The sequence below is a fragment of the Diadema setosum genome, chromosome 13 (assembly GCF_964275005.1).
Source record: "Diadema setosum chromosome 13, eeDiaSeto1, whole genome shotgun sequence".
Lineage (NCBI taxonomy): Eukaryota > Metazoa > Echinodermata > Echinoidea > Diadematoida > Diadematidae > Diadema > Diadema setosum.
In genome coordinates, this window is record NC_092697.1 from 29,246,469 (window position 1) to 29,259,570 (window position 13,102).

At 40.9% G+C, this 13,102-nt stretch overlaps 1 protein-coding gene across 1 annotated transcript; it reads right to left on the reverse strand.

The window, feature by feature from the left end:
* Nucleotides 1-386: 386 nt before the first annotated feature.
* LOC140236567 (uncharacterized) lies at nucleotides 387-9,304 on the reverse strand. The gene is made up of 3 exons (XM_072316494.1): nucleotides 8,286-9,304; nucleotides 7,000-7,730; nucleotides 387-574 (listed from the first exon to the last, which is right to left on the reverse strand). Exons 1-3 carry the CDS (start codon nucleotides 9,302-9,304, stop codon nucleotides 387-389), a joined length of 1,938 nt encoding a protein of 645 aa, XP_072172595.1.
* Nucleotides 9,305-13,102: the final 3,798 nt, after the last annotated feature.

The following is a 13,102-nucleotide window of genomic DNA, read 5'->3' on the forward strand; positions in this document are numbered from 1 at the left end:
CCGCTACGCCACCTCCAATGGAAGAGTAAAAAACTGGCAGTGGTTATTAATGTTGTAACGTGGTTTATTCCCCTAGCATTGTGGTTTAGTATAAGCACAATATGGGACCTGGTCAGACCACTAGGACGCATATCGGCATCCGGACTTTGTCGGCCGAATTACGCTCGGTATGTTGAAACAAGCGTCATTGTTGTTCTTCTCCGCGCATGCATTCCATTCATAACGATACTTGTACTTTCTATTCAACTATACCATAAGGTGAGATTAGCAGGCAGTAATGAGCTTAGGGACATAGGCTTTCGAGCTACCAGTGTTGTAGTCAAGGGTAAGACATCCTCGTTTTACGTTGCACAGGACTCCAGCAAAACAGAGGATCATGGTCGTCATCATGGCTTAACCACAATCTCGCGGTCAAAAAATCGTAACGCTGACAGTGGCAAAGCTCTGCGCACATTGACGTTCCTCATCCTAGCGTTCTTCGTTACATGGGTACCTAGTACTTTGATCCTCATCCTGCGTTCTGCGTTGCCCACTTGGTTCCTTCGTCTTCCCTTTGAGATTCCACTGAGGGAATCTGTGCGATGGGTCATGTTCTGCAATAGCATGATTAACCCATTAGCTTATGCCTTAGCGCAGCCACTTCTTCGCGAGGCTGTGATCGAGGCATGCTGTCGAAGGCAGAAGCGATTCGATTAGTCTAAAAAAAATAGCCAGATAAAAGCATGGATGTATTCAAATTTCATGTACAGGTTGTAGCCAAAGTCTCTCCTTTATTTCTGTCAGTTTTGAAATCTTTGAAAGTACATGTATATCAAGCATGTTTCACTCATGACACGTGGAATTCGGATCACCTAAGCAAGTCTGTTTTTTTTTTTTTAAGAGAAGTGTTGCAATTTTATAGAAAAAGGTGTCCCGAAAAAGCCTCTTAGGATTCCAGTGATGAGATGAGTTAATTGGAAAAAGTTGGTTTAGGCAGGAATTGAATAAATTGAACCGGTGGGGAGATTCATTTATAGGTGTTTGATATAGAATGTGAAATAAACCGACTCTGCTATTTAGAGAGAGAAATAATATGGTCCATTTTTTTCAACTTCCTATTGTGACTGCCGAAATGCAGATGGTAATGTATTCCACATGGAAATTAAGGAAAAGGTGGCGAATCAATTTTGAACAGATATCAGTTTACATTTGGAAATCTAGTGGACTGTCAGGTGATGTAACTATGAAGACTCTACTTTATACAAGATGTTTTACTAAGGTACATGGAAGACGTTTGATGAAATTCCTGAACCTCAATTAAAACGAAGCAACTCGCATGGCATCGCAGTCATGAACATTCAGTGTGTGACAGCGTTTGGACGATGATGTTGACAGATTATTATACGAAGATGATGAGTATTTGCACATACAGGCCTACGGTGTACTTTCCTGTTGAGTCGGAACACTCTCGACATCTTTTTATTGTTTAGTTTGCTTTAGCCGTTCCATACCGAATTCTGAAATGCCATAAACTAAGTACACTTGACTACAACCAAAACTTTTGTGTTGAGATGATCTCGACAAATGTTCGTTCCGAATTTTGAATACTAATACATCTTGAAGGTACAAAATAGAAATAGCAGATCTCTAAACTGCCTTTAACAAGGTATGTAAGGCACTATGTGATTTCTGATGTCTTTCATGATTCTCGATATCTTTTGTTGGCCTCAACGGTTGGTATGGTCTCCGTGAAATGTCGAAAGGGCGTAAATCAGTACCCCAGTCAGCGCTGTGAGAAGCAGCCTTGCAATGAATGACTGGCAACCACTCATAGAGTTCTCAATAACTCTGTCAAAGATTGCATTTTTCTCCTTTACATTTATGCTTGATCGGACGAGATTTCAGGGACAGATGATTGAACACATCGAAACATTGGTTAGAAAATCCCTAAGTAATTAATGTGATACCGTGCTCTGCATAAAGATTGGACCCAGTGCACAGTGGAATATTAGAGAGTGGTAAGAATTGTTGAACCCTCAATGAGTGCGAAAGCGTTCGTACAGTGAAGTCATAGTATCTGGTTTTATATCCTTACACTGTATATACCCTATTTCAAAGGGATGGTAGACTTTTGTTTGAAATAGGGCTTCAAGTTTTCAACTTTTTGTGAGATAATGAAAAGCCTCTTCCAAAATACGAAAGAGCATCCAATTCTGAGAGGAATTCAAAATTTATTTGGTGAAAAATTGGTTTGAAATGGCTGAGACCAAAATAAAACTAAATGGTCACAATAAATGGTGGATCCCACCTTTAACATGTTTAATAACACCACTTTGTTTCCGGATGTCTTAGCCATTTAAAAACCAATTTTCATCAAATGAACTTGAATTCTTCTCAGAACTGTAGGCTCTTTGGGTAGACGTTTCACATTATCTCACAAAACAATTAAAAACCTGAAGCCCCATCTCAACCAAAACTATACTATCCCTTTGTGAAAGAGCTTCGTTGATTTCGTAAAACTACTTTAATGCACATATTATGTTGAAATTACACCTTTGTTTGAAATTAAGTAAATAAAATGAGTTTCAACACGACAAATTTGTTTGAGATCTTGGTGACTGCCGACATGTTGCCAAACTTTGTTCACTATTTTTTCCATTCTGAGGAATGTTGTCCTCAGTTACAACTAAAATCTTGCGAAAAGGCTATGAAACAACAAAGACAAATGCATCATCCATGTGTTATCTGTTCTTGCCATGGCACAGGGGAGGCAAACAGGACATATATCATGGAAACGAACTTGCTCATCGACCTTCTGTAGTAACCAGGTCTTTTGTTTCACGGTGTGTTATCTCTGTTACTACGAGTGCATTCAGATACCATCACTTTCTCACGTAGCGATGTAATCAAAATCTATACAAAGACACTGAGTTTTGATTGGTGGTTATTGAACTTTTCGTTGTCAACACTCCTGGATGATTCCTTTATAAACCTCTGAGGGCACTGCAAAATTGAGTAGTACCAAGTACCCATTTGGTAGTTGTCAATACCGTATGCTTTGTTAGTGTTGGAGATTGCGAGGGGACAAACACACGTCTAATAATTGTATTGCCTTAAATTTCCGCACGCAGATGATGATACAGTACAACACTTCGAAATGAATCGGAAAGAGTTTGGCCTTTCCGTTATGTGAGATAGATATCCATCCTTTATTAGTCCATCGCGACCAGAGCTAAAAGTTTTAACCAATAGACAAGTCATTGCTAAATGCTTGAAATGTGACCTTATATCCATTAGAATGGTAATGGCAATGGTTTATCTAAAAATTCATTTGCAGCCATGGAGATGGCTGAATTGCAGAATTTTGTACATCATATTTCATTTTATGATAACATACATAATCATACAACCATTCTTCGATCGAAATATAAAACTACACAACATATATATATATATATATATATATATATATATATAAGAGACACCTGATGACCAAAATATCAAAATTAATCAAATACACTTGTACATACACATTGAAAGAGCAGCGAGAAAAATTAAACATAATCTTCATGCCACCATCATATATGCTTACACAAACTTATAGACTAAAATATATCAAATATACACAAATCATTATACTTCTACAGCAACTTTCAAATTTTGTTTATACATGTACTTAAAAAATAAGAAAAATAATGCGGGCAGTGATAACACAAGAGATATTAAACACTTGTGTATGGAGACGGAGAGAGAGAAACACAGAAGGGGTAGGAAGGAGATAGCAAGAGAGGTAGAAGGGGACAGAAGAGAATACTTGGAATGAGATGTGCAAAGAGATATAAAATAATGAATCTATTTCTTTTTCATCTTATATTTCTATTAGAATCATCATTTCAATCCATATAATCTTTTAACATTCTCTGACATTTGATTTGTGTAAATATCTAATGTTCTTGCATAGGGGTATGAGGTAGGAAACCTTATCATTTGAAACCATATTCTCACATCTCAAATGATAACCAATAAACTCTGAACACCACTGGGAACCATATTTGGATGGTGATTACAAGGCTTTGCACTATTTCACATAAAAGTAGTTTGAAGAGAGGGAGAGAGAGAGAGAGAGAGAGAGAGGAGAGAGAGAGAGAGGAAGAAAGAAGCGCGAACGAGAGGGAGAGAGAGGAGAGCGAGATAGGTATAAAGGTCTACGGAGATAATGCCTCATAGATAGTGCGATAAAATGTAATGTATTAACATACAACCAATCTGCAACTTAATTTTTACAATATACCATACAAATTATATGATTATCAACCTGATTAAAATTAAGAAAAATATCAAAAACATCTTTAAAAAAATAAAGTACATATCAACAGAAGGATAAATCATTAATGACATTGATATGTCTATATCCAATAAAGTCTAAATCAAATAAAGTCTAACATGAAACACAATAGTGATTAGCATTAGTGCTAATCGAATCTGAAGCGAAATCGAAGATGCGTTCACAAAATAGACAGCCAATAGTTGTGCATATGGGGGCGTGCATATTCATTTTTTATCATAGGCCTGCGCAGTTGTGCAGATTCATATCGGTTGGCGACAAATTTCTTCTCATAGCCAATGTCACAAGGAATGCCGTCTATTGAATAATAAGGGCAGATTGAGAAATAAAAAGTGATGTATTATGGTGAGTCATTCCTGAAAATTCAGTAGGAGAACTGAACAAACAATCTATTAAGTCACAGTTGGGGCTACATAAAGAGAAGTCTATGCTAAAATCATCACTTCGTAATCAGCTTTCCGGGTCTACATTTCTCTGGAATCGAAATAGAATCTTCGGTTGCCCCTTCGCCGGGCTTTGTGATCTTCAGCAAGGTAATGCCGATTAATTATCTACATCTGCAAGTCTCTGTCTGTTAATAGATTGTGTCACGACTCAACCCAATCACCACATCATGACAATCAAATGTTCCGCTCCATTCCTGGCAGATCGCACCCAAACCATCACAACAACGTTGCAAAAGACCACGATTGGGAAGCCATGTCTTGATCTGAGAGCGATAACTTGCTGCGGACCTCTTTATTGGTATTAGCCTTGTTCAAGGCGCATCACATCTCCCCCCTTAAGACGGGAAGTTATGGAAGAACTTTCCAGTCAAACTGCAAACAGTCGTTACAAACATGTTCCGAAACACAATACGTAAGAATGCACAGTTGTGTGTTCGTGGATTCTTCACATAAACAAGCTCAGACTTATGAGCCTTATTAAAACCTTTCTTGAGCGTAGGCTAAGTCTAAATATAGATCCACTACCTGCTCGGAACAAGCATGTGCGTATACGCGCAAAACTTTACAACCACAACATTCCTTGTTTTCTTTTCTTCTTTTTTTTTTTTCTGCTTGGTCATAAATCATGAAACATGTATTCTCTTAAGCTTTCCTGAAATGCTTATGAGTATCAAATGGCCAAACATTTCAACACCTAGTCGAAATCTAAGAAATGCTGCTGGTTCAGAACAAAATACACTGTAATTGTATCATGAAACAATATACCATAAATATGGACATATCAAACTTCTCTCTTAGCTTGATGTGCATATGCTTGAGAAAAACCGCTACACATATCACTGATTAACCTGCATACACTGACAATCATGCAGGTTGAATACTGAACTTTATACGGTTTTGTTGTTGTATTATGTCACCAATAACAGAAGTAATCTTCCATTCACTATACTTAGTAACCATTTTTACATGGTGAGCTTGTAGCAATCTGACCTTTGATGAAAACTGACATAATAACGCGTTCAGCTCAACTGTTTGGTCTGACAAACATCTCTACATTTCTAATTTCTTGACACTTCTGTTCAAATACTGTAAAGCTTTGTTCCTCAAGACAATAAATGCATGTACAGTGACTAGCGTATAGCAAAACAATGCAATTATGAACACCTGTTATACTCTCTCTGTTTCTGAAACAAGATATCACATGAATATAACCTGGTTATGTCTGTACACCTGTATGGTCTCATGAACCTTACACATTCACAACATTATGAATATCATAGTGTCATAATTTCACTCAGTCGATATCTATGCTATGGAAAATGTGTATAATTGGTCAATTCTGTGATGCCACAAATTCCAACTCTTGCAAATTAAGCATTTGAAAAAAATGCAACAACAGCTTTTGTGTGCTTGTGTGTGCTTTTTGCAAACAGCAATGCAACTTAATTTGCAGTTCCAATTAATACAATGTCTACATTATACCCTGTATCAAAATATGCTGTATTACTGAAAACCCCTTTCTTCACCATATAAAGCATAAAACATAGCAAAACTCATGCTATATCACTTGAAATGATTTTGCCCTGTTTTGGTGCAAAAATCATGACCATTTGGAAAACATGCTGTCTTTTTCCCTGCAGACAAGAACAAAAAGAATAAATTAAAGCAGTGTACACAATGTTTGTGTCATCATTTCAAAGCAATCAATAACACTCTTTCTTCAACATGAGAAATATAATTTTCTTACAAATGCATGGAAACACATTTCTTTTGTCTCGTATTGTTCATGTTTCCAAGTCATTACCAGTCTTATTATCTATGGATAATAAGCACATCTGTGTCCTTTTGTCCTATCCGTGGAAATATGCGTACTTCTATCTTATCCACGGGACAAAGCGTCTGCAATGACATTGTCTTTTCCACGTACGTGCTGTATCACGAGGTTGTACTCCTGTAGCACTAGCGCCCATCTAGTTAGGCGTCCATTTTTGTTCCTCATTCGCGACAGGAACACAAGCGGATTGTGGTCTGTGTACACCAGCACTGGATACTTTGTAGTGTTCAGGTACACGTCAAAATGACGAAGAGCCATGACGAGCGCTAACGTCTCCTTCTCGACAGTGGAGTACCGTCGCTGATGCTTGTTGAATTTTCTGGACATGTACGCGACGGGATGGTCAACTCCGTTGTCGTCCTTCTGCATCAGGGCTCCTCCTCCTCCTGTGTCACTCGCGTCCACCATAAGAATGAACTGCTTGTCGAAGTTCGGCGCTGCAAGAACCGGAGAACTCGCTAGCATTGCCTTCAGCCGGTTGAAAGCAACTTGACAGTCATCTGACCACTCGAACTGCGAATCTTTCCGCAACATGTTGGTGAGCGGTGTTGCAGCATCAGCGAAATTATGGCAGAACTTCCGATAATAGCCAGTCATGCCCAGAAATCGTCTCAGCTCTCGCTTACTCTGTGGGCGGGGAAAGTTCAGGATCGTCTCCACCTTTGCTTCAACAGGCTTGACGGAACCATGTCCCACAATGTGACCCAGGAACACGACTTTTGCTCGGGCGAACTCACATTTCCTCAAGTTCACCGTAAGGTTGGCACTGGTCAAGCGGTCAAACAGTGCTCTGACTCTCAGAAGGTGGTCCTCCCATGTATGGCTGTACACTATGACGTCGTCGAGATACGCCTCGCATCCCACCAAGCCAGACGTGACGGTGTTGATGAGTCTCTGGAATGTAGCGGGCGCGTTCTTCATCCCGAACGGCATCACTTTGTATTGGAAGAATCCGTCAGGAGTCACGAATGCAGACAGTTCTTTCGCTCTTTCACTGAGGGGAACCTGCCAGTACCCCTTCAAAAGGTCAAACTTACTGACGTATTTGGCATTCCCTACGCGATCAATACAATCATCGATGCGGGGCAAAGGGTACGAGTCTGACTTTGTTTTCGAATTGAGCAACCTGTAATCCGTACAGAAACGCAAAGAACCATCCTGCTTTGGAACCAACACACAGGGAGAACTCCATCCACTCTTACTGGGCTCAATAAGGTCATGTTCAAGCATGTATTGAACTTCCTTCCTCAGAACATCCATTTTCAATGGATTCACACGATATGGGTGTTGCTTGACAGGGGAGGAGTCCCCCACATCAACATCATGCACCACCACACTAGTACGACCTGGTACATCACTGAAAAGGTGTTCATACTCATGGACTACATCCATCACCTGAGCTCTCTCTACTCCTGGAAGATGAGATAATGTGTCAGATAGATTTGCTAACACCTCAGAATTCTTCAACATCAACTGCGGAATTTCCACATCATCACTCTCACTGTCTTCACCATCCACTTCACAACCGATTCCAACCGTAGCAACAGGCTTTTCATTAGCCTCTTCTACATTTTCAACATACTCCTTTAGCATGTTGACATGACAGAGTCTTCTCCTCTTCCTCCTATCAGGTGTCAGGATGATGTAATTGACATCACTCACTCTTTTCTCAACCACATACGGCCCTGCATATCTAGCTTTCAAGGCATCTCCTTGAAGAGGGAGCAACACAAGAACCTTAGAACCAGGCTCAAAATGCCTTTCTTTCACCTTCCGATCAAACAGTCTCTTCATGTTAGACTGAGCTGCCTTCAGATGACCTGCAGCTAATTCACGAGTACAAGAAAGTCTATCCTTGAACTGACACACATAGTCCAATAGGTTGGACTCTGGCTCAACCAAGATCTTTTCTTGCAAGATCTTCAAGGGACCACGAACTGAGTGCCCAAAGACCAGCTCGAAAGGACTGAATCCAAGAGATTCCTGGACCGATTCTCGAACTGCAAACAAGAGGAGAGGAATACCCTCATCCCACTCTTTCTCATGCTCACTGCAGTACACACGCATCATATTCTTCAAGGTTTGGTGAAAGCGTTCAAGAGCTCCCTGGCTCTGTGGATGGTAAGCACTTGAGTTCCTACATTCTACACCTAACTCACTCATCACCTGTTGGAAGATTTTGGATGTGAAATTAGACCCTTGGTCTGACTGAACACACTTTGGAAGTCCTACCATTGTGAAGAACTTCACAAGAGCTTTACAGACATTCTTGGCAGTAATTGTCCGTAATGGAATTGCCTCGGGGAAGCGGGTAGATGCACACATCATCGTCAGCAAATACTGATTACCCGACTTTGTCCTTGGAAGAGGACCGACACAATCCACAATGACCCGACTAAACGGTTCTTCGAAGGCCGGAATTGGCCTTAAAGGGGCAGGGGGAATCTTCTGGTTTGGCTTGCCAACTACCTGACACACATGGCAAGACCGACAAAACTCTGCGACGTCATGTCGCAAACCTGGCCAGAAGAAATATCGAAGCACCTTCTCTTGGGTTTTGTTGATCCCCAAATGACCTGCCAATGGTGCTTCATGGGCAAGAGATATGATCTCCTTCCGGTACATCTTTGGTACCACTACTTGATGAATATCTCGAAAATCCTCATCACTTGTGGCATCAGGAGGGCGCCACCTCCTCATCAAGATACCATCCCTCTTGTAAAACTTCACAGTTTCATTCACTTCCTCATCCTCAGGTACAAGTGACTGTGCAAGACGCACTATTTCAGGGTCTTTGCCCTGCAATTCAACCAGACTCTGACGAGAAATCTCTGACATTTGACCATGGTCCATATGTGCATCATCACTGCTGTTAGACTCTTCAAGTCTAGAGAAGAAAGTATCAGCCAAGATATCCTCTTGCTCCTCTTTCTCCAGTTCACGAGCCATTGACCTGGTAACAGCACATGAGGGAAACACATCAGGCATATCCTGAACCAATTTCTCTGTGGCTTCGTCAACCACGGGTGTCTTACTTGGGAGAAAGTGAGGCAAAACCTTCTCTCCAGCGATATCATTGCCGAGCAATAAGGTGACACCTTCGACTGGCAATGTAGGCAAAATACCTACTACAACTGAGCCACTGACAAGATCGCTCTTCAATTCGATATTATGAAGAGGCACTCGGACACTCCCACCTTCAACTCCCCTCACAAACACTTCTGAATCCACAGAAGATTCAACCGAAAATGGCAATGTATTTGCACACAGGAGACTCTGTGATGCTCCTGTATCCCTCAAAATGTGAACCTGAACCTGCTCACTATCAGGCGTCAAACTAACATACCCTGAAGATATGAAAGGTCTGTAATTCTCTGCCACCCGTTCAAACGATGGCAGATGTTCTGTGCGAGTGATAGCAAAAGCATCTGGCAATGCTTTGGGGTTGCTAATCCCCTCTTTTTCTCGCTTCTTCTTCAACTTCCAGCAAGCTGACATCACATGTCCATCCTTCTTGCAATAGAAGCAAGCCTTGTTCGGCTTTTGATCAAGATCGGGCTTGGGAATGCTTGGAGCAACAGCTCCTTTTCTTGGCACACCCTGGCCTCCTTTCTTGCTTGAAGAAAGTTTGAAAGTACCCTTGTGGGTAAGCACATACTCATCAAGGAGGACAGCAGCTCTCCTGGCACCATTCACTTCCCTTTCCTCCAGGTACTGCCGCTGATCTGGCTGAACACACCTCTTCACCTCCTCTAACAACACCAACTCTTTCAGTTTGTGGAAATCATCAACACCAGACGACCTTAACCAGTGTTCAAAATGGGTCTGCTTGTGTTGTACAAAATCAACAAATGTCTGATCATCCCTTCTCCTATAATTCCGAAACAGTTGCCTGTGGGCTTCCGGCACCAACTCGTACGCCCTTAACACGGAACTCTTCAAATTCTCATAGTCAGAACACTCTTGGATAGTGAGAGACGCATAGACCTCTTGGGCCTTCCCTACCAGCGAGCTCTGTATCAATGTCGGCCACACTTCCTTGGGCCATTCTAAACTCACAGCCACTTTTTCAAAGTGCTGGAAAAACTCTTCTACCCGGTCTTCACGAAATTTCGGCACCAACTGAGATTGCCTTAATGCATCAAATTTTGATGACTTTGCTGAACTGCTGGAAGAAAATTCATTCGATTTTGCATCGATTGACTTGATTTCGAGTTCTATTTTCTTTGCCTCGACTTCCAGCTGCTTCATCCGAAGCTGGATCTCAATTTTCTTCAATTCACTTTCTGCAGGGGTTACCAAAGGTGTAATAATTTCACCATCATCTGTCCCTGCTTCATCCTCTGACAAAGAGGCAGGCCAGATACCAGTATTGGTAAAAAACTCCGAAATTGTGTCCTTGATCTCTGCTTTTCGATCCGATGTTTTGATCGGGATTTCTAAAATTTGAGCAACTTCCACCAGTTCTGCCTTCCTCAGGTTATTAAAACCTTCCTGAGTGGGTTCATCAACAAAGCTCTGCACGACATCAGCCATTGTGGGAATATCAAAATCAAAACTTGCAAGAAGTCACAAATCCTCACAAAACTACAAAGCCTTAACAAAAGAAATGCACTGCATATGAGTACACATGTATGCATGAACCCAGTCACACGCGCAGAACAGGCAAAAATTTTCTACGATAAGCAGAAAACATCAAAATCCCTAAGCCTTCGAATCAGGCATACAATCAGAACACCACGACATCACATTAGCATGTGATCTAAGGTCATAAAATGAGTATACACACTCACTACAAACGACCACATAGCACGATTGTGCAAACCATGGAAAATATATCAAAGCCTTTAACCGAGGCTAATCTTCCAGAAAATTCGGCGTGACCCGTAGCCAATGTGTACGCAAGCCCCCACACATACACATCCAGCATACGCACACTCACAAACTGCACTAGCCCTACACACGACGCGCTAGACCGACCGTCTGCGACTACAAAACACGTGCGAGCCCAATGCGCAATACCCACGCTATGCACTATATACGCACACAACTGAACGTGAGAATCCTCACCCAAATCGGTCTACAGAAGACCTTCATGCAAAAACGACAAACGTCCAAAACGTGAGAATCCTCACCAAAATCTGCACTAGGCCTTCACACAAAATGTAGTCTGAAAACTACAGACACAGTCAATGACTGCCAAAGCCTACGCAGCATAAATGTTATACACAACGTGCACAACCAAACGTGAGAGTCTTCACCAAAACGCATGTGGCCTGTCAAAACCAACATGCAAACAATGCAGGCCCAATACATAAGCCTGTCATCGACGCTATACACTTGTCTACATACTAAAAACAAACGTGTACAGCCAAACGTGAGAGTCCTCACCAAAACGCATGAGGCCTAACAGAACCTACATGCAAGCAGGTACATAGGCCCGATACGACATGAGCCTATACACCATCGACGCTATACACTACGTACTTACAGCACACGTGTACAACCAGACGTGAGAGTCCTCACCACAATCCGCATGGAACATGCGAAAGAAAACGGCTTGTCTGTTCATTTTCCCGGACAAGGTCCCAATTTGTCACGACTCAACCCAATCACCACATCATGACAATCAAATGTTCCGCTCCATTCCTGGCAGATCGCACCCAAACCATCACAACAACGTTGCAAAAGACCACGATTGGGAAGCCATGTCTTGATCTGAGAGCGATAACTTGCTGCGGACCTCTTTATTGGTATTAGCCTTGTTCAAGGCGCATCACAATTGTCTGTATTCCGTTTTTATTCAATTTCTCATTTCCCAATGATATTTTTATATATTACACGCAGTATCATTAAATTGTAAGAATCACCTTCCTGATTTGATATCTGAACAATATATCAATTTTCCAGCATTTTGACATGTATGACATACCTCCTTTCATATTTCTCACTGCACATTCAATAATCACGCGTGAGAAAATGTTGATATTCCACCAAGACTTCATGATCAAAATGTCATAATACATGTCGCCATTTTTCCCTCTGGCAATGTCTGGTTGATTCAAACAAGTCAGATTGATCAAACGTCCATATTTTGGAGCTAACCAGACAAGATATTGATCTCTTAACAGTGTCAATCATTATTGAGGCATTAAGTAAATAAACCAAATTGAAATAAAAACAGAAAAAGGATCCCATATCATACAAAATTTGAACGTTATCTAATATAGAAAATTTAGGCTTGCAAAGGTTTAATCGTTTCATGTTTTCCAGTATACCTCATTTCATTTCTCACAATTTTTTTTCGGAAAAAAGCTATCACCAAAGTATAAGCCACTTAGCAGAGTATGTCAAACATCTGCTGACAATTTTTTTTTCTTGTAAAAGCCATACTTCATGGCTTAGACACACTGACAATGAATGTGAATTCATACTTATTCCTTATTAAGTGAAATGTGTTATAATCATTCAATATCTCAAATTTCGGTGAATACATTA

Coding starts and splice junctions, on each gene's coding strand:
- LOC140236567 (XM_072316494.1), bottom strand. CDS start 9,304: ATGAGGAGGTGGCGCCCTCCTGATGCCACAAGTGATGAGGATTTTCGA. Junction 7,731..8,285: donor AAAGCTAGATATGCAGGGCC/GTATGTGGTTGA, acceptor TACGGATTACAG/GTTGCTCAATTCGAAAACAA. Junction 575..6,999: donor CATTCTTATGGTGGACGCGA/GTGACACAGGAG, acceptor CCCATCGCACAG/ATTCCCTCAGTGGAATCTCA.